The sequence below is a fragment of the Balaenoptera borealis genome, assembly GCF_965194805.1.
Source record: "Balaenoptera borealis genome assembly, chromosome: 13".
Classification (NCBI taxonomy): Eukaryota; Metazoa; Chordata; class Mammalia; order Artiodactyla; family Balaenopteridae; genus Balaenoptera; species Balaenoptera borealis.
In genome coordinates this window covers 9,387,170-9,407,568 of record NC_138870.1, presented here as the reverse complement: position 1 = coordinate 9,407,568, position 20,399 = coordinate 9,387,170, and the positions used below count along the sequence as shown (strand labels likewise).

The 20,399-nt window shown below is 35.3% G+C and overlaps 1 protein-coding gene across 2 annotated transcripts; it reads left to right on the top strand.

Moving 5' to 3' along the window:
- Window positions 1-1,241: 1,241 nt before the first annotated feature.
- Window positions 1,242-16,324, top strand: LOC309608592 (natural killer cells antigen CD94-like). 2 transcript variants are annotated; one of them, XM_082348880.1, is made up of 8 exons: window positions 1,242-3,982; window positions 4,685-4,804; window positions 6,670-6,768; window positions 7,638-7,757; window positions 8,882-8,953; window positions 9,096-9,247; window positions 10,578-10,684; window positions 13,294-16,324. In XM_082348880.1, the coding sequence occupies exons 1-8, from the start codon at window positions 3,949-3,951 to the stop codon at window positions 13,298-13,300; spliced, it is 711 nt and encodes a 236-aa protein (XP_082205006.1). In that variant the 5' UTR covers window positions 1,242-3,948; the 3' UTR covers window positions 13,301-16,324. The 2 variants fall into 2 exon arrangements, with proteins under 2 accessions (XP_082205006.1, XP_082205005.1); XM_082348879.1 differs by lacking the exon at window positions 6,670-6,768 and having other exon boundaries at window positions 13,037-16,324.
- Window positions 16,325-20,399: the final 4,075 nt, after the last annotated feature.

Here is a 20,399-nt window from a genome sequence, read left to right as displayed (position 1 = left end):
ATTTGAGATGTTTCTTGTTTCTTGAGGTAGGATTGTAATACTATAAATTTCCCTCTTAGAACTGCTTTTGCTGCATCCCGTAGGTTTTGGGTTGTCGTATTTTCATTGTCATTTGTTTCTAGGTATTTTTTGATTTCCCCTTTGATTCCTTCAGTGATTTCTTGGTTAATAAGTAGTATATTGTTTAGCCTCCATGTGTTTGTATGTTTTACAGATTTTTTCCTGTAACTGATATCTAGTATCATAGCATTGTGGTTGGAAAAGATACTTGATATGATTTCAGTTTTCTTAAATTTATGAAGGCTTGGTTTGTGACCCAAGATATGATCTATCTTGGACAATGTTCCTTGAGCACTTGAGAAGAAAGTGTATTCTGTTGTTTTTGGATGGAATGTCCTATAAATATCAATTAATTTTATCTTGTTTAATGTGTCATTTAAAGCTTGTGTTTCCTTATTTTTTTTCATTTTGGATGATCTGTCCATTGATGAAAGTAGGGTGTTAAAGTCCCCTACTATGATTGTGTTGCTGTTGATTTCCCCTTTTATGGCTGTTAGCATTTGCCTTTTGTATTGAAGTGCTCCAATGTTGGGTGCATAAATATTTACAATTGTTATATCTTCTTCTTGGATTGATCCCTTGATCATTATGTAGTATCCTTCTTTGTCTCTTGTAGTAGTCTTTATTTTAAAGTTTATTTTGTGTGATATGGGAATTGCTACTCCAACTTTCTTTTGATTTCCATTTTCATGGAATATCTTTTTCCATCCCCTCACTTTCAGTCTGTATGTGTCCCTAGTTCTGAAGTGGGTCTCTTGTAGACAGCATATAAATGGGTTTTGTTTTTGTATCCATTCAGCCAGTCTATGTCTTTTGGTGGCAGCATTTAATCCATTTACATTTAAGGTAATTATCGATATGAATGTTCCTATTTCCATTTTCTCAATTGTTTTGGGTTTGTTATTGTAGGTCTTTTCCTTCTCTTGTGTTTCCTGTCTAGAGAAATTCCTTTAACATTTGTTGTAGAGCTGGTTTGGTGGTGCTGAATTCTCTTAGCTTTTTCTTGTCTGTAAAGGTTTTAATTTCTCCATGAAATCTGAATGAGATCTTTGCTGGGTAGAGTAATCTTGGTGTAGGTGTTTCCCTTTCATCACTTTAAATATGTCTTGCAGACATAGCCCTTCTGGCTTGCAGAGTTTCTGCTGAAAGATCAGCTGTTAACCTTATGGGGATTCCCTTGTATGTTATTTCTTGTTTTTCCCTTGCTGCTTTTAATATTTTTTTCTTGGTATTTAATTTTTGATAGTTTGATTAATATGTGTCTTGGAGTGTTTTTCCTTGGATTTATCCTATATGGGACTCTCTGCTCTTCCTGGACTTGATTGACTATTTCCTTTCCCATATTAGGGAAGTTTTCAACTATAATCTTTTCAAATATTTTCTAAGTCCCTTTCTTTTTCTCTCTTCTTCTGGGACCCCTATAATTCAAATGTTGGTGCGTTTAATGTTGTCTCAGAGGTCTCTGAGACTGTCCTCAATTCTTTTCATTCTTTTTTGTGTATTCTGCTCTTTAGTAGTTATTTCCACTATTTTATCTTCCAGATCACTTATCCATTCTTCTGCCTCAGTTATTCTGCTATTGATTCCTTCTAGAGAATTTTTAATTTCATTTATTGTGTCATCATTGTTTGTTTGCTCTTTATTTCTTCTAGGTCCTTGTTAAATGTTTCTTGTATTTTCTCCATTCTATTTCCAAGATTTTGTATCATCTTTACTATCATTACTCTGAATTCTTTTTCCGGTAGACTACCTATTTCCTCTTCATTTGTTTGTTCTGGTGGGTTTTTACCTTGCTCCTTCATCTGCTGCATATTTCTCTGTCTTCTCATTTTGCTTAACTTACTGAGTTTGGAGTCTCCTTTTTGCAGGCTGCAGGTTTGTAGTTCCCATTGTTTTTGGTGTCTACCCTTAGTGGGTAAGGTTTGTTCAGTGGGTTGTGCAGGCTTCCTGGTGGAGGGGACTAGTGCCTGTGGTCTGGTGGATGAGGCTGGATCTTGTCTTTCTGGTGGGCAGGACTGCATCCAGTGCTGTGTTTTGGGGTGTCTGTGACCTTATTATGATTTTAGGCTGCCTCTCTGCTAATGGGTGGGGTTGTGCTCCTGTCTTGCTAGTTGTTTGGCACAGGGTGTCCAGCACTGTAGCTTGCCGGTTGTTGAGTGGAGCTGGTTGTTAGTGTTGAGATGGAGATCTCTGGGAGAGCTTTTGCCATTTGATATTACATGGAGCTGGGAGGTCTCTGGTGGACCCATGTCCTGAACTCGCCTCTCCCACTTCAGAGGCACAGGCCTGACACCCGGCTGGAGCACCAAGACCCTGTCAGCCACACGGCTTTAGGGAAGTCTGAGGTTTTCTGCCAGCATTCAGTAGGTGTTCTGTAGGAGTTGTTCCACATGTAGATGTATTTCTGATGTATTTGTGGGGAGGAAGTTGATCTCCACGTCTTACTCCTCTGCCATCTTGAAGGTGACACCAGATTTTTCAATTTAGAGTCAGAAAGTAAACAAAATAAAAATGAATTACAATCAGTGTAGACAGTGTAGAATATTTTTTATAAAATCTCTGCTATCTCTACCCTTGGCTTCACTGAGATCTTTGAATGAACAGGAATGTTATAATATTGTTTTTGGTCAACCAACCTTGTATTTCATACATTAAAAGATAAAAATGTGATATATTTTTAGGATTATTTGTAAGACCTTTTTTTTTTTATTTTTTATTTTTGACTGTGTTGGGTCTTCGTTTCTGTGCAAGGGCTTTCTCTAGTTGCGGCGAGCGGGGGCCACTCTTCATCGTGGTGCGTGGGCCTCTCACTGTTGCAGCCTCTCTTGTTGCAGAGCACAGGCTCCAGACACGCAGGCTCAGTAGTTGTGGCTCACGGGCCTAGTTGCTCTGCGGCATGTGGAATCTTCCCAGACCAGGGCTCGAACCCACGTCCCCTGCATTGGCAGGCAGATTCTCAACCACTGCGCCACCAGGGAAGCCCTGTAAGATCTTTTGATCTGAACTGGACATAGGACCATGGGAAACTTATGACCACTGCCTGTATCTGAGGCATCTTGTGTGGTTTCGCCTGACTCACACATACATTAGTTTCTATGAGGTTATAGCCCCGAGTCTTAGGTCTATTTTTGTTTGTGTACAATATCTATTTATTCCCACTACAAATATTGAACTTTTTTCACTTGAGAAGTAAAGAGCAAAAGGTAGATTGTCGGTGGCTACCCAACCATATTTATATGAATAGAACTTGTTTTTCCTCTGAAACAATGTCAGGGTGGGGGTAGTACCAAAAAACCTTAAGCCAAACTGTCACTATCTGGACATATAGGTTTTATTATGTGATTTCTCTCTTCAAATGCCTTTTTATATAGGCAGTCATTTAAATCCACCTTTGATGAACAGATATGTTATTTCCAGCATAATTCCTTTTAAAAATTCCTCTGGTTGTCTAGAACCTTAGTTTCCATATACCTGTGTCTTCCTTTACTGCATACTCAGTTGTCATAAAAATTTTCACTATAGACTACTCAATTATATTATTTATGACAGTGGCTTTTCCTAATTTATTTCTGGAGTGATGGACTATTACCTGTACAAACCAGATGGTATTTAAAGGCTTGTTGTACATAGTTTAGTTAAGTAGGGGTGATTTTATTTTTGTATACCTATTAGAAAATATCCAGTTAGAGATTCATATTTCCTCTGTGGTTTTTACCAAATTAAGTTAGTTTCATACAACTGTAAGTAGCTGTACCACCTGAGGCTAGGTCTGGACTTGTCATCAACTCTAGGAGGATAGTGGAAGAAATACCTCTTCATTCATCCGCCAACAACTTTGTAAGCTCTTCTTCACCTTTGGGATAAAGAAATCATCCAAAATTCTCCACAATGTCAAATGCTTCAGACTGTGATCAACCTCCAGGTATTTTTTTTAAATCTAAATGTCCTGTGCCATTTTAATGAAAATAAAATTTTTGTTGTTTATGTTTGTCATAACTGCTGGTTATGATTTTACTGGGGCATTGTATTTTTTTTTAAATTATTTATTTATTTAATTTATTTATTTATGGCTGTGTTGGGTCTTCGTTTCTGTGCGAGGGCTTTCTCCAGTTGCGGCAAGCGGGAGCCACTCTTCATCGCGGTGCGCGGGCCTCTCACTATCGCGGCCTCTCTTGTTGCGGAGCACAGGCTCCAGACGCGCAGGCTCAGTAATTGTGGCTCATGGGCCCAGTTGCTCCGCGGCATGTGGGATCTTCCCAGACCAGGGCTCGAACCCGTGTCTCCTGCATTGGCAGGCAGATTCTCAACCACTGCGCCACCAGGGAAGCCCGGGGCATTGTATTTTTAATATTTCCCACATATACCTGAAAGAGTGCCTTTAAATATATTTAAAAGAAATAATTATCTATTTCCTGGCTTGATCCAAAGTGTAATCAACCAGTTTAAATGCTTTTAGGAAAGCTGGATGGGCTGTTGAGTGCAAATGTGTTTTGAGTATCTTTGATTTTACTACTACTATATTTGTATTTCTAGTGATCTTTGAAAATGGTAATGAATCTCTTAAGTTCTAATCTCACTTGCTTTACAAGGTTATAAAGTAATTATATATTTTCTATGCTAAAAGAAAACACAGAGCAGACAGAGACAATCCCTATTGTGGACGTGGAAGAGCCTCTTGCCGTTCCTCCTCCTCCTCCACCTGAGGATGAATGGGGCCCGATTCCTGAGCACACCAATGTGGATGGTAAAGTAGATATACCAGATTTTATTCATTTAAGGTCTCTCTTTGTTATCTTTAGAAACATCTTCCATTTTATGTTTCTCTAGTTGTTACTATTTGGAAATTTTAAAAATTTAGAGAAAATACAAATATTAAAACATTTTCAAAACATATATAGAAGTAAAACGAAAGTGTATTTTCTGACAGAGAGGTTTGAAATTTTCATATATTAAGGAACATAGTTAAAGATGAAAGAAGCCATTGGTCCAAATTTAGACTTGTTTTCTCACATGAAACTGAGAGACTTAAGCTTGTTCAAGGTTTAAAACTCAGAAAATTTGTAAAGAAGACAAAGAAAGGTAGAACCCTATTACATGATGCCTCCTTTTGATCATAATTAAACTTAACATGTTTTAATAGAGCAGGGTTTTCCAACCTCGGCACTAATGACATTTTGGGCTAGGTAACCCTTTGCTGTGGGACACTGTTTAGTGATTGTAGGATGTTTAGCACCATTCTTGGCATCTATGCACTAGATGTCAGTTCCACCCGCCCATCAGTTATGATGCCAAGAATGTCTCCAGATATTTATTAATGTCCCCTGGGGAACAAACTTTCCTCTGGTTGATAACCAAGTTATATGATTCAGAAAGTTAAAGAAATGGTTTGGGTATTAGTCATGAATATAACCATTCTCTTGACAGCAATTTTTTACCTTGTTTCAGAAATACAATTCTTCCAAAATATAAAGAAATATCTTTTTTACACTGGAGTTTATACATTTATTTTGGAGGGAAATAAACTTCCCAGTAAAAGACTATTAACAAAACTTTCTTCTGAAAGTTTAGTTTCTAGAATGTGGGGATGTAGCATATTATTTTCGTGAAATTGAATAAATTATAGATGTTGTTTGACCTAAAACCAAATATCATCCCTTTAAAACATTCACTAAGATTTACTGTAATTCTTTATGAAGGGAACATACTACTAGTCGTCAAGTTCAAATAAAGAGTTCTATCTTAATAATAACACAGATTTAAAATTGTTAAGCATTTCTGCATCTGATCATATTAATGATGATAACATAATCTGAACTGAAATTTTTGCCTGGTTTAAGGATATTTAATAATTCCTGTATGTAAAATTTTCACCTGTGCTGGAAGCCCCCAAAGACACACTCAGGTTTAATGTTTCACTAGGAGAGCTCGCAGGACTCTATACAGTTGTACTCCTAGCTGAGATTTACGACAATGAATGGTTAACAAGCATCACCAGCAAAGGGAAAAGGCACATGGAGGGAAGTGTTGGGGAGGCCAAGCTCAGGCTTGCAAGGCTTCTCTCCCAGCAGAGTCACACAGGTCACACGAATTCCCCAGCAACAAGTTGGGACTATGTGTCACATGTTGCCAACCAGGGAAACTCATTAGAGAATCAATGTTCAGGGTACTTACTGGGGGTTAATCACATAGGCAGCTTCCAGCTGGCATGTAACAAAATTACAGACTTCCTGAAGGAAAGCAACGGTTCAGCACAAGCTATATTGTTTGCACAAACAGTGGAGACATGGTAAGCCGTGCCTATCAATGAATGGTTGTGGAAACCCTACTGAAATGTAGGTTTCCAGATGCCAGCCAAGGCCAACCTTGTAAGCGGGCCTTTCAGGATAACAAGTCAGGTCTGCTACTTTAATTCTTTTCTGCACATCCTCCAAAATAGTTTTCCGCCCCCCCCCCTCATTCAGCCTAATAGTTCATAGTAATTCACACATTGGGCATTATTTTTCAGAAAATGTGGGCATTTTAACAATAATAAAAGGAGAATAATGATATTAATCTTTCAAATAACAGGAGTTTACATTATCTCTGATTTTCATGCACTCTGTTTCTTAGCTTCTCGCTTTTCCTTCTCTCTACGTGGAATAATTCCTGTGATCCTGGGAGTCTTCAGCCTGCTGCTTTTGATGTTGTGTGGATTCTTTGGTTATCAGTGTAAGTCTGACCTATTGGGAGAAAAGAAATAATAGACTATTTGTCAGATGATCATATTTCATTAAACCATTCCCAGAGAATAGTTTTTGGTAAATGTTTTATTGCCATACTGAATGGAGAACAGGAAAAAAATGACATGAAAGTATCACAACTTTTTACTATATGAATGAATTTAACCTTGTGAGTTCTCAGTAACCACATTATTTTCCCAGGGACGCTATATTGTTGAAATTACTGCAGAATTTACTGAGTGTAATGATTATTATCAGTATTTTGAAAATTAGAAGTTACTATATATTAAGCTCGTTGAATTTGTAACTGTCTTTATGTTGAAAATAAAAAGGAATTTTTCAGTTTGTTCAAACTGCCTATTCCTGCAGCATCCTAAATTAGATCAACAGAATGTTTGGATTATTATTAAAATTGTTCACAACTGGTTATTTTAAAATAGTAGTTTCTCATTGATAAAGTTAGTTTGAAATTCAGAATTCTAAAATTCAATTAGGAAGTGAAATTCTACACATTACATCAAGTCATGATGCCAAAAGATTCATTTGAGACTTGGTTTTTGTTGTTGTTGTGGTTTTGTTGTCATCTATTTTAATTCATTTGAAGCACTGTCCTGTTCATATAAACACACATTGAATCTTATAAGGAATTAGGATGATATTTTAGATTTAGGCATAGACTTTAGAAATAATAGTGGATTAATGAAAACATACTTAGCCAAATATCGTTTTACAGTTTTTGAAAACATTTATGGGGAATTTTATTAAAGATCTACTATAGAAATTAAGCTTCACAATCTAATACCCTACTGTTTCATAACTGAGCATGTGTTTTATACTCATCTGGAATTCTTGTTCCAGACTTTCAAAGTGTTCAGGAATCAAAGAGCAAGATGAAGAGCCTTATCCAACAGGCTGAGTCTTTGCAAAACAAAGAGGAAAACTTTCTTCAGGTCCAAAAAGCTCTTGACCAAAATAAAGGTAATGTTAGAGCTAGAACAAACTATCTTTAGTTAGTTTAGAATGCTAGATTGTTTTTCTTGTTGCAGCCATAAAATGGTTGGTTGAATAATGCAATAGGAACTAATAGAGCAGCATGGTGGTTTTGATGGCTTCTTGCCTCTTAGTTCTTCGTGGATATTCTGAAACTGAGTGTCTCACATTTACCAAATATAACCTCTTGTATTAATTAATTCATTCATTCTTTCAGTTAATCATTCACATTTATTCAGTGCACACCAGATGCCAGCCACTTGGCTGGTGATCAAGGATAAATACAATATGAACCCTGCCCTTGGGAGGCTTAGAGAAAATATATAGACCAAAAATAAACCAAAGTTTCAAGGTGTGCAGTAGATGTGCAAGATGTTCAGGGAGCATGAAAATGGAAGAACTCAAATATCTGAAAAGCAGTGGTGTTTTCATAGTTTCTGAGTGCCTCCTAAGGAGAGGCACTTATAATAATAGAGTAATCATAAAGCTGCTTTTATGCTAATTAAATTATAATATAAAAATAGTCTATGTTGTGATAAATAAATATTTTACAAAGGCCTTGCATTAAAAAGTTAGGGTTTTTTTTTTCCCCGTGAGGTATTGAACCTATATTGAAAAATTAAATGAACCCTCTGAGAGTGCATTAGTGATTCGTCATGTTAAAAGACTGGTTTCTTTTTTTTTTTTTTTAACTGAGATACGATTGACGTATAACCTTGTGTAATTTGGAGGGGTACAACATGTGTGTTTGATACATTTATATATTGCAATATGATTACTACAATAGTGTTAGCTAACACCTTTATCATGTCACATAAGTATCATTTCCTTTTTGTGTTGACAACAATTAAGTTTTAATCTCTTAGCAACTTTGTGTTTATAATACAGTATTGCTGACTATAATAACTAAGTTGTGCATTTTAAACGGATGGTTTCTAAGCAGCTGATTACTTCAGCCAGAGATGAAGCTAATTAAGTAGGGAAGGGAATTGGACTAAAATTATTTGTACATTTTGCCACTTGATCATTATTATTATTATGACTCTTGCACAGTAAAAAATCAGATGAAATGTGTATTCCTATCTAATGTTAAGTCTTGTTGTCTTATATAGAAATCTTACTGCAGCTCCAAAAACAGAATGAGTATATCACTGAGGCTCTACAAGAACTAAATGTGGAACAAGGTAATTTGGAAGTGAGAAAATTCCGAGTTGACAGTAATTTTTAGTAACAACCTCATTCTTTGAAGTGGGAGAATGTGTGAAGACATGAGGCCTTGTTTGTGAGGTTCTGTGGGCTCTGAGTTGTAAATATTTTCTTTCCTAGGAGACAGGTGTGGACCTTCTCTGAGTCACTGGGTACAATACAGAGACCACTGCTACCACCAAACCGTGGAAATTGTTTCTTGGTTAGAGTGTTCGGATCTTTGTGTCGCTTTGAATGCTACATTTTTGAAGACAGAAAGGAGTAGATTGATGGTGAGATTGTAGTTCATTCTTTACTTCTGGGATATAAATGTAGAGTAGCCACCAGGAGAAGGAAGGGCTCACCTGCAGCTCTGAAACCAGGGTAAGGGGCACTCTCCTGCTTCGTTTTCCACTCATCTTTCTCTGGCATGCGCCACATCAACACACCTTTCTTTCCTAATACACCATGCATGCATTCACTGCAGAAACACTGTGTTTGCTCTTCCTTCTGCATGCAGAATTCTTCTCTCAGATGCAACCATGGCGAGCTACTTCACCTCCTTCAACTATTTATTCAGTTGTCACCTTCTTAATGAGACCTGCCCTGGCAACCTTACTTAAAATTACAACCTGTGTACCAGTGCCCACCCCACCGCCAGACCCCTCCTCTGTACTTTTAGGCATTGTTACCCAGCTTTAACTTTTTATAGCACTTGTCACCTTCTTATGTATCATATCATTTACATGTATGTTTTTTACTTCTATCTGGCCCACATCCCCCAGAAGCAGGGATCTTTCTCATTTTTGTTCAATGATATATCTCAAGCTCTAAGAATAGGCACAGTATTAAATAAATGATAAAATAAGAAAGTAATTCATATCTTGGTGTGGTGTCTTCTTAAATATAAAATTTTCTATTATAATCATGACTTACTATTCAGTTCAGAAAAAAATAATATTTACCTAGTAAAAGTATGGTAAATTTTACCTAGTAAAAACCATGTAAAAACTGTGAAATAACTATATCAAAAGGATATAGGAGGTGAGAAGATAGGGCATGAGACTAAAAATTCTGTCTTCATAAAATAGGAAGTCATAGAACTAATAAAGAGTTAGGAACAGTTAATTGCCTCTGGAGAATGGCATTCATTGAGGGAGGGAATGACTGCTATTTTGTATATATCAATATTTAGCATCATTTGACTTCTAAAACCAAGTGCATGCATTTGTGTGATAGATTTAAAAAGTATATGTAAGTGTAAAAAATTGGATGAAATTACAATACAGTTAATGCTGTGCCCTTTCTTTCTACAACTTAAATATTTCTAAAATACACTGGGGAAATAAAAACCTTTATCATTACTAGAACTAAGCTAAAAAAAATAAAATAAAATTTTCTATTAGCTCTGTCTTTTTTTTTTTTCTTCTTGGTGTTTAATTCCTGGTTGAAGAAATGCACAGACACTAAAGAACTGAAATATTTTTTCAATGTTTTATTTATCAGTGGGCATATATAGACTGCATTATTTTTATTTTTATGATTCTTTAGACACAAGTTCTATATTTGTATCTCTAATGCACTTTTAGTATTAACACCTTTGTGTATTTTGGTTCCATGTAGTACATCATGAAGTTACTTGCAGTAAATCACACTTGGCTTGGCCTGTCTTATAAAGAAGAGGACAATCAATGGAAGTGGGAAGATGGCTCCCTTCCTTCTCCTAGCCTGTAAGTTTCTAGTATAAAATCCAATTCCTTACTCCTTTTTCAATGTCTTTGGCCTAAAGAGCTTGAGGAAATAGAGAAGATCCTTTGGCCTAGAGAGCTTGAGGAAATAGAGACGATAATTTCTCTTCTTGAAGAGGGGTCGAATTTAGACCTCTTTATTTCTTGTTTTTGTTATTTCATATTATACTGTCAGCAATTTTGTAAATCATAAGGTCACTTAGATATTTCATAATTAGTGTAAATATACCCTTATTATTAGATGAGCTGAATGATTACAATTTCAGGTAAGAAATATAATGTGGGGAAGAATATCATTAGTATGAATATGGGGACCTCTCTGGTATTTTTATTGGGAAGAAGTATAGATAAAATTGTCTTTCCTCAGCCAAATAATTTGGGACTTTTTTTTTTTTTGGTTTTAAGTACATATTTTTCTATTGTTATTCAGAAACATTGCATTAGACAGCTATAGCAGAAAAAATATTTTCAAGCTCTTTCATCACTGTGTGCCAATCTTAGATAATATTTCAAAGTTTTGATAATTTTGATAGCTGATTATTTTTATTTTGTTCCTTTAGGTTATATTATTCTGATGTTTAGTGAGGCTGTTTTTCTTATAACCTATAATAATACTTTTGACCATTTTATAATATTTACCTTTTATTTCTTGGTATGATTCCTTATATATTAAGTTTGTAACTTCTCTTGCACACATATCTTACCAGTGTTTTCCTTTAATAATTTGTCCTTTTAAGTTTATTTGCTTTTATTATATGAACAAATGGTTAACATTGAAGTATAATGAGATTGTCTTTGTTCATTTGAAATTTATTTTAAGACATGAGGTAGAAAGCTGAAACATGTACATGTATGTTCAAATGTAGATATAGTTATATGTCTATGTGTATTTCAATTAAGTAATCAATTGTCAGTATTGTTTAAATGATTCATTTTACTTTCATCACTGATTTTAATGTCATTTATCATATGCTAAAATTTAATATTTAAATAATTTTAGTCTTTTTACATGTCCCTTAAGTATTTCATAGTTTGTGTAAATATTTTTTGTGTAAATATACTTGAATATTTTCCCAGCCTTGCCTGCACTATTGCATTGTTAGTCTATTCTAACTTACATTGTTGATCATTTTAATTATTGGAATTTTGTGAATTGAAAGTTTTCCTCTACTTCAAACCTTGTACAATGTTTGGAACATAGAACATTCAATAGGTATGTTAAATTAATGAATGAAATAACGTGAAATATTTTGGCGATTTAATATTCCCAACACAGTTCAGAATTTTTTTTCTAGTTCCTTTGGCATTTTTAAAAGAAATGTACTATGCATTTAATAAATCAGGAAATAAGCTTTGCCTTTGTTTTTTTAGATAGTACTGAACAACCAGCTTTGCTCTAGAGGTGATGAAAAGTCGTCTTGTTAACATTGATCTAAAATGTTCTTTATAATCTAGACCTTTAGTAAAGGACTAAATTCAATCAGTGTATTTGATAACATCTACCCTGTGGCATTTATATCAGCGGTAAATTAAAGTAAAATGTGAATTAAAGTAAAATGAACATTATCAGAGCAGAGGCAAGTGTCCTGAAATATTACATATACAGTTAATGCTTGAATAATGCAAGGGTGTTAGGGGCACTGACCCCCCCATGTAGTGGAAAATCTGCTTAGAACTTATAGTCTACCCTTCTATAGGCGGTTCCAGAACGACATGTTAAACCAACCACAGTTAAACCAACCTGTAGTACTGTAGTACTTACCATTGAAAAAATCTGCATATACGTAGAACTGCGTAGTTCAAATCCAGGTTATTCAAGGATAAATACACACACACACTCACTCACACACACATATATACATATACATATGTATTCTAAATTTCATTACTAATTTTGGCTAGCTTTTATATCTAATGTATTTATAAGTAAATATCCCTCCTCCAATGGTAGCTGTACATGCATGTGGTTTCTATCATGCTAATCTGTACTTAAACTTAATTATGTACCCCAGATCATATGTCCTGTCTTTCCTGCTATTGCCATAATTTTCCAGCTGGACCCTTCTCTCCTTCTCTATACAGGTGTACATTTTCCCACTTATAAATACTCATAAATAACTAGCACATTTTGTGAAGCTTACTTATGACTTATATGCCTATCTCTTTTTGTATATATACATGTATGAGTTCTTTGAAAAGAGGGAGAGTGCCTTTACTCCCTTGAGTTCCCTACAGCGCCAGGTATAATCTGTTTCACATAGCATGTTCTTAAGTAATGCTACTTAATTTGAACACAGTGAGTGGCCAGTGACTTGTGTTTTCTAAATTTCTCAGGAGTCTACCAAAGCCAAGTACGGATTTCCAGGGGAATTGTGTGTATGCAAATGTGCACACTGTTGGCATGGATACCTGCACCATGTCCTCTTCATGTGTGTGTGAGAAGCCTGTCTGTGCTAAACACTCAGAAGAAAGTTAAAAAAAAACTGATGAGGTTTGCACATCTCAATAACATTCCATATTCAAGACCTGCCTGCCTTTCTTCTATTAGCACTTCATGTTATTCATAACTCTTTTTTTTTTTTTTGTGGCAGAAACTGATAAATGACTTCATGATAGAAGAAGCCAGAGTCTAGAGTTAAAGGAGAAAAAACAGAGAAGCACAGAAAACTTAGAAACTCAGAACCTGTTTGATTTTCTGAGAATTACATATTAATAAACATATCATTTGTCATAAATACTTTTAGTCTTTGGGAGTCTTTTTTTATATTTCAAAATCTACTGACTCATTTACAATTGTGACCTGTGGAAATAAGCGTTTAGAACAAATACAGTGGGAAATATAAATGATAAATGGTTTACCACATAATATACAAAGAATGTAAAAAATGCAAAGAAATATCAATAATAACAAAAAGCAGAAATTAAAAATAAATTAAAACAAATTGACGTAGTCATCTATTTCTCAAGTGGCTTGCAGAAGTCTTTCTAGCAGATTTTCAATATATCAATTTCACTCACATCTTTAATTCCTTGCTTCTCATCATAGTAGAAAAGATAAATTTCCTGCCAAAGGCTAGTGCTTATATGTGGAATCTAAAAAAAAATGATACAAACGAACTTATTTACAAAAGAGAAACAGACTCACAGACTTAGAGAATGAATTTATGGTTACCAGGGGGAGGTGGGGCGGGGGAAGGGGTAGACTGGGAGTTTGGGATTGACATGTACACACTGCTATATTGAAAACAGATAACCAAAAAGGACCTATTGTATAGCACAGGGAAGTCTGCTCAATACTCTGTAATAACCTAAACGGGAAAAGAATTTGAAAAAGAATAGATACATGTGTACGTGTACCTCAATCACTCTGCTGTACACCTGAAACTAACACAACATTGTTGATCAACTATACTCTAATATAAAATAAAATTTTAAGAAAATATAATCTAGATCAGTTTTCCCCTATCCCCAATGCTGTTTCAAGTTTTAATGCCATTAATTCCCCTTTCACATATATGCAACCACTTCTATTTAAAATGCATTACTTTCAAGTTGTCACTGTTTGCAGATGACATGATACTATATATAGAGAATCCTAAAGATGCTACCAGAAAACTACTAGAGCTAATCAATGAATTTGGTAAAGTAGCAGGATACAAAATTATTGCACAGAAATCTCTTGCATTCCTATACACTAATGATGAAAAATCTGAAAGAGAAATTAAGGAAACACTCCCATTTACCAATGCAACACAAAGAATAAAATACCTAGGATTAAACCTACCTAAGGAGTTAAAAGACCTGTATGCAGAAAACTATAGGTCACTGATGAAAGAAATTAAAGATGATACAAACAGATGGAGAGATATACCATGTTCTTGGATTGGAAGAATCAACATTGTGAAAATAACTCTACTATCCAAAGTAATCTACAGATTCAATGCAATCCCTATCAAACTACCAATGACATTTTTCACAGAACTAGAACAAAAAATTGCACAATTTGTATGGAAACACAAAAGACCCCGAATAGCCAAAGCAATCTTGAGAAAGAAAAATGGAGCTGGAGGAATCACGGTCCCTGACTTCAGAGTATACTACAAAGCTACAGTAATCATGACAGTATGTTACTGGCACAAAAACAGAAATATAGATCAATGGAACAGGATAGAAAGCCCAGAGATAAACCCACGCACATATGGTCACCTTATCTTTGATAAAGGAGGCAAGAATATACAATGGAGAAAAGACAGCTTCTTCAATAAGTGGTGCTGGGAAAACTGGACAGCTACATGTAAAAGAATGAAATTAGAACACTCCCTAACCCCATACACAAAAATAAACTCAAAGTGGATTAAAGACCTAACTGTAAGGTGAGACACTATAAAAGTCTTAGAGGAAAACATAGGCAGAACCACTCTATGACATAAATCACAGCAAGATCCTTTTTGACCCACCTCCTAGAGAAATGGAAATAAAACCAAAAATAAACAAATGGGACCTAATGAAACTTAAAACTTTTGCACAGCAAAGGAAACCATAAACAAGATGAAAAGACAACGCTCAGAATGGGAGAAAATATTTGCAAATGAAGCAACTGGCAAAGGATTAATCTCCAAAATTTACAAGCAGCTCATGCAGCTCAATATCAAAAAAACCAAACAATTCAGTCCAAAAATGGGCAGAAGACCTAAATAGGCATTTCTCCAAGGAAGATATACAGATTGCCAACAAACACATGAAAGGATGCTCAACATCACTAATCACTAGAGAAATGCAAATCAAAACTACAATGAGGTATCACCTCACACCAGTCAGAATGGCCATCATCAAGAAATCTAGAAACAATAAATGCTGGAGAGGGTGTGGAGAAAAGGGAACCCTCTTGCACTGTTGGTGGGAATGTAAATTGATACAGCCACTATGGAGAACAGTATGGAGGTTCCTTAAAAAACTAAAAATAGAACTACCATACGACCCAGCAATCCCACACTGGGCATATACCCTGAGAAAACCATAATTCAAAAAGAGTCATGTACCACAATGGTCATTGCAGCACTATTTACAATAGCCAGGACATGGAAGCAACCTAAGTGTCCATCAATAGATGAATGGATAAAGAAGACGTGGCACATATATACAATGGAATATTACTCAGCCATAAAAAGAAACGAAATTGAGTTATTTGTGGTGAGGTAGATGGACCTAGAGTCTGTCCTACAGAGTGAAGTAAGTCAGAAAGAGAAAAATAAATACTGTATGCTAACACACATATATGGAATGTTAAAAAAAAAAAAAAAGGTCATGAAGAACCTAGGGGTAGGATGGGAATAAAGACACAGACCTACTAGAGAATGGACTTGAGGACACGGGGAGGGGGAAGGGTAAGCTGGGACGAAGTGAGAGAGTGGCATGGACATATATACACTACCAAATGTAAAATAGCTAGCTAGTGGGAAGCAGCCGCATAGCACAGGGAGATCAGCTCGGTGCTTTGTGGCCACCTAGAGGGGTGGGATAGGGAGGGTGGGAGGGAGGGAGACGCAAGAGAGAAGAGATATGGGGATATATGTATATGTATAGCTAATTCACTTTGTTATAAAGCAGAAAGTAACACAACATTGTAAACAATTATACTCCAATAAAGATGTTAAAAAAAGAAAAGAAAGAAAGGGCTAAGCCTTAAAAATACAGTCACCTTAGCCATAGTCGTATGTATTGGAGGGTGGGAAGTTCTCAGGAGAAGAGCTGTATGCTGGCTGATAATTGCAGGGATGCCCCTTATAATTACGCACTAACTTTTCCTGTACAAGCAAAAGTTACCCCAAATCAAACATATTCCTTGACAAAGTCTAGAGATTCTAAGAAAAAGTAAATAATAGGGAACATATATTTAAAATTTACTCCATGTCAAGTGCTGTTACAAGTGTTAATCAATTTTACTCTCAAGATAAACTTATAAGGTAAATTGCAGTATTTTATAGAAGAGAGAAATGGTTAACTTTTTCAAGACTGTAGAATCTGTTAGTAATGGAGCCAGAATTTGAACTTAGGCATCTTAATGCCACAACCCATGCCCTGAAACACATGACTATATATATATCTATCTTCTTATATACTTACTCAAAGAAGCATCTAGCAAAAACATAATATACCACTTAATAACAGGTGAGATTATGCTGGAAACCTTAGAAAATCATGAATAAAAAATTTTCATGATTCCGTATTCAATACAAAATAGTGGGGAACTCAGAAGACTATACAGCTTTTGCAGTTTTTCCGTAGAATTGCAGTGATAGATAAAGAACATGTTCTTTGGGGGGTACAGATAAGAGATGCAACTCAAATTTAAGGATGAATCAGGAGAGGAATCCTAGCGGATTTTATATCTAGAAAAATATATCAATATATCCCCCAAATCTCAATTTTTTGGGAATCCTTTGGAAGTTATGTTCTTAGGGAAATTTTATCTGAGACAGAGGTTATTGTGTCAGAAGTGCTCTTGGGATCAACACTTAGTGGGAAAGAAGGAAAACAGTATTGAACAGAATGAGCTGTGATAAATCTAGCTTCAGCTGCAGCCAACCGCATGGAGATTTCTGAGGCTGCGAATGTCCTTCAGAATAATCCCAAATTAGGGTGAGGGCTGGGTCTTTAAATCTCTTGTATCAACCAGATATGGGAGGCAGGTGGCCCATAGGGAGGGCAGTGATCCTAGGTGAGGCAAACGTCTTAAGCTGGGAGCAATGTCTCTTGGTTGAGATGTTAAAGCTGTCATGTGCCAGCATTCCTAGCATTTGTAGGAGTTAGTACTGTAGTCCTGAAGGGGGAATCAGGGCACAGCACAGCACTCATGACAGAATAAAGAAATCAGACCTGAAGGACTGAGTTGCAATTAGGCAGAAATTGATGTTATGGATAATGAGATTTCTGTAGAGAAAAAAACATCTATAAATGAACATAAGGAAGAAATAGAATCCAATTCAGCTGAAAAGCATATAGAAAAGACTAAAAAACATTTAAGAACCATTCACAGCTTTGTACTGTTTAGTCATGGTAAGGAGTTTAAACTTTACTTAGTGGGAATTGACTCAAGTGTTTTAAGCAGAAGAATAATTTAATTAAATTTGTGTTGTAGAAAGATCTCAGTTACTGTGCCATGGGCATGAATGAACTAGCCTTAGTGCTGAAGGCAGTGAGACTAGTAAAAACATATTACAGTAATAAAAAAAAGAGATGTTGGTTACACGGTAGCAAATAGAGACATAGTTATGAATTAAATTGGAAGGAACCAAGATATATTCTAGGGTGCCTAGACACTGCCTATTGCATAGAAAGGAATACTCAGTAACCATACAACTCCTGAATAAAAGGAGGTGGAATAAAAAGGGGATCTTTTTTTTAATCTACTTGAATCATGTGTTTAGAATCATGGTCCAGTGATATAGTCGAACAGCTAGTTGGCTGAAGGCTCCACTTGGAGGGCGGGGAAAGACATTTTCTCTTCTGCATTTTATTTTCTCCAGTCCCAGCCAATGTTCTACTAAACTTTTTATTAAAGAAAATCATAATCTATTCCCCTTATCACCTTAAAAAAACATTCAACAGCAATTTCCTGGAAATAGGAAACAGCAACAAAGTGGAAGAGAGTAGGTTCAAACATTTCCTGAGCATATAGACCTCATTTTGCTCATATGTACATAGTTTTGCACATTTGGAAAGAAGGAGTAAAAAGCAATCACTTGCTAATTGGTTAGAAACCAAAAGAAAGACAGTTTAACTACAATACATCCCCTTCATTTCTCTATGACAAGAAGTCAAGATCACACCTGGATATTTGTTTTTGCAACTAAACTGATAACTGCTTTGGTGACATGGTGTGGAAGTATGATACAATTTAAATACAATGCAGTACAAAAATACAAAGTCAGCAAAATATAACTGACAATTTCCCATTATTAGTAAAGATCAGTAAAGTAGGATAGTGACTGGCGGAGGAGATCTAGCATTGAATCTGAGTAGCATCAATATTAAAATTACATATAATGGTAAATGGAGACACAGCAGGATGTATTGTTATACAGCCTATAAAAGAAAAAAATGAAACAAGACTAAATTCCTGAGAGTTCTGGCTGGCAAAGTTTTTTTAAAGTATGTAGTTTAAAATCTAGCTAAATTCTACAAAAAGTCTTACCCAAGATTGTAGAGATTGGCATTTCAATTATTAGGTGTGTGTATACTTGGGAAGTGTGGGAAAAATCTAGAATTTTAAAAGACTAACAATAAAAAGTACAAAAATATAAAAGGATGGTATATGCCATTTTAAGTTTGGAATAAAATTGCAAACTGTCCTATTTTCTCACAAATGAAGAGTAAATTTTTGCATACCTTTGAATTATTGTGTTAGAACCTAGTAAAGTGGGCGATTTAATTCATGAAATATGTTCAATTTGAGTTGTACTGATATTTCAATTGGCTATAGTCTTCCTACTGGGAAATTAATTTACTTGATGATGCTCATTTGAAAAAGAAAACATTAATTCTTGAAATACATTTTGTTACAGGATGAAGAATTTATAGACCTAAAAATACATATTATATGAATCTAAATGCCCAGATTTCAAGTAGTTTTTGTTGGATTTTTCTGTTTGCTATTTTTCCTCAGGAAGTATTTCAGGGATTTTAACAAGGTTTAAACTGGGTATACAGTTGTCCCTCAGTATCCATGGGGGGTTAGTTCTAAGACCCCCCCCCCACCGTTGTATACCAAAATCTGCAGATGCACAAGTCCCTTATAGAAAACGGACTTGTATATAACCTTTGCTCATCCTCCTGTATACTTTAAGTCATCTCTAGACTACTTATAATACAATGGAAATGCTATGAAAATAGTTTAAATTCAATGTAAACATTATATGTGGAATCTAAAAAAAAGGCTACAAATGAACTTATCTACAAAACAAAAATAGAGTTACAGATGTAGAAAATAAACTTATGGTTACCTGGGAGCGGGTAGGATAAATTGGAAGATTGGGATTGACACATACACACTACTATATATAAAATAGATAACTAATAAGGACCTACTGTATAGCACAGGGAACTCTACTCAATACTCTATAATGGCCTGTATGGGAAAAGAATCTACAAAAGAGTGGATATATGTATAACTGATTCACTTTGCTGTACAGCAGAAACTAACACAACATTGTAAATCAACTATACCCCAAGAAAAATCAGAAAGAAAAAAATTTTTTTAATTCAGGGAAAAAAAACCCCACTATGTAAATAGTTGCCAGTGTGCAGTACATTCAAGTTTTGCTTTTTTGAAACTTTCTGGAATTTTTTTTTCAAATATTTTCTATCAGTGGTTGGTGGGATATAGGGATGTGGGGCCCGCAGATGTGGAGGGTCAATTGTATATGAAAATAATGTGAACTTTGATATATTTAATTAATTTAATTTATACTGATGGTTCTAACTTAGAACCTTTACTTCTGTTTTGAGACAGACTTAGGAAACAAGAAGCAAGACAGATTTGTCTTCTATATTTAAAAGCAGATCTTCTGAACAGAAAAGAAGGCGGATTGGACTCAAAACGTTTTCATATCTTTATCTAGAGACTTAAAGAACTAAATCAAAGTTTTTATAGAGACTCCACCACTTATTTGTTTGATATATGGCAGAGAAGGCCCAC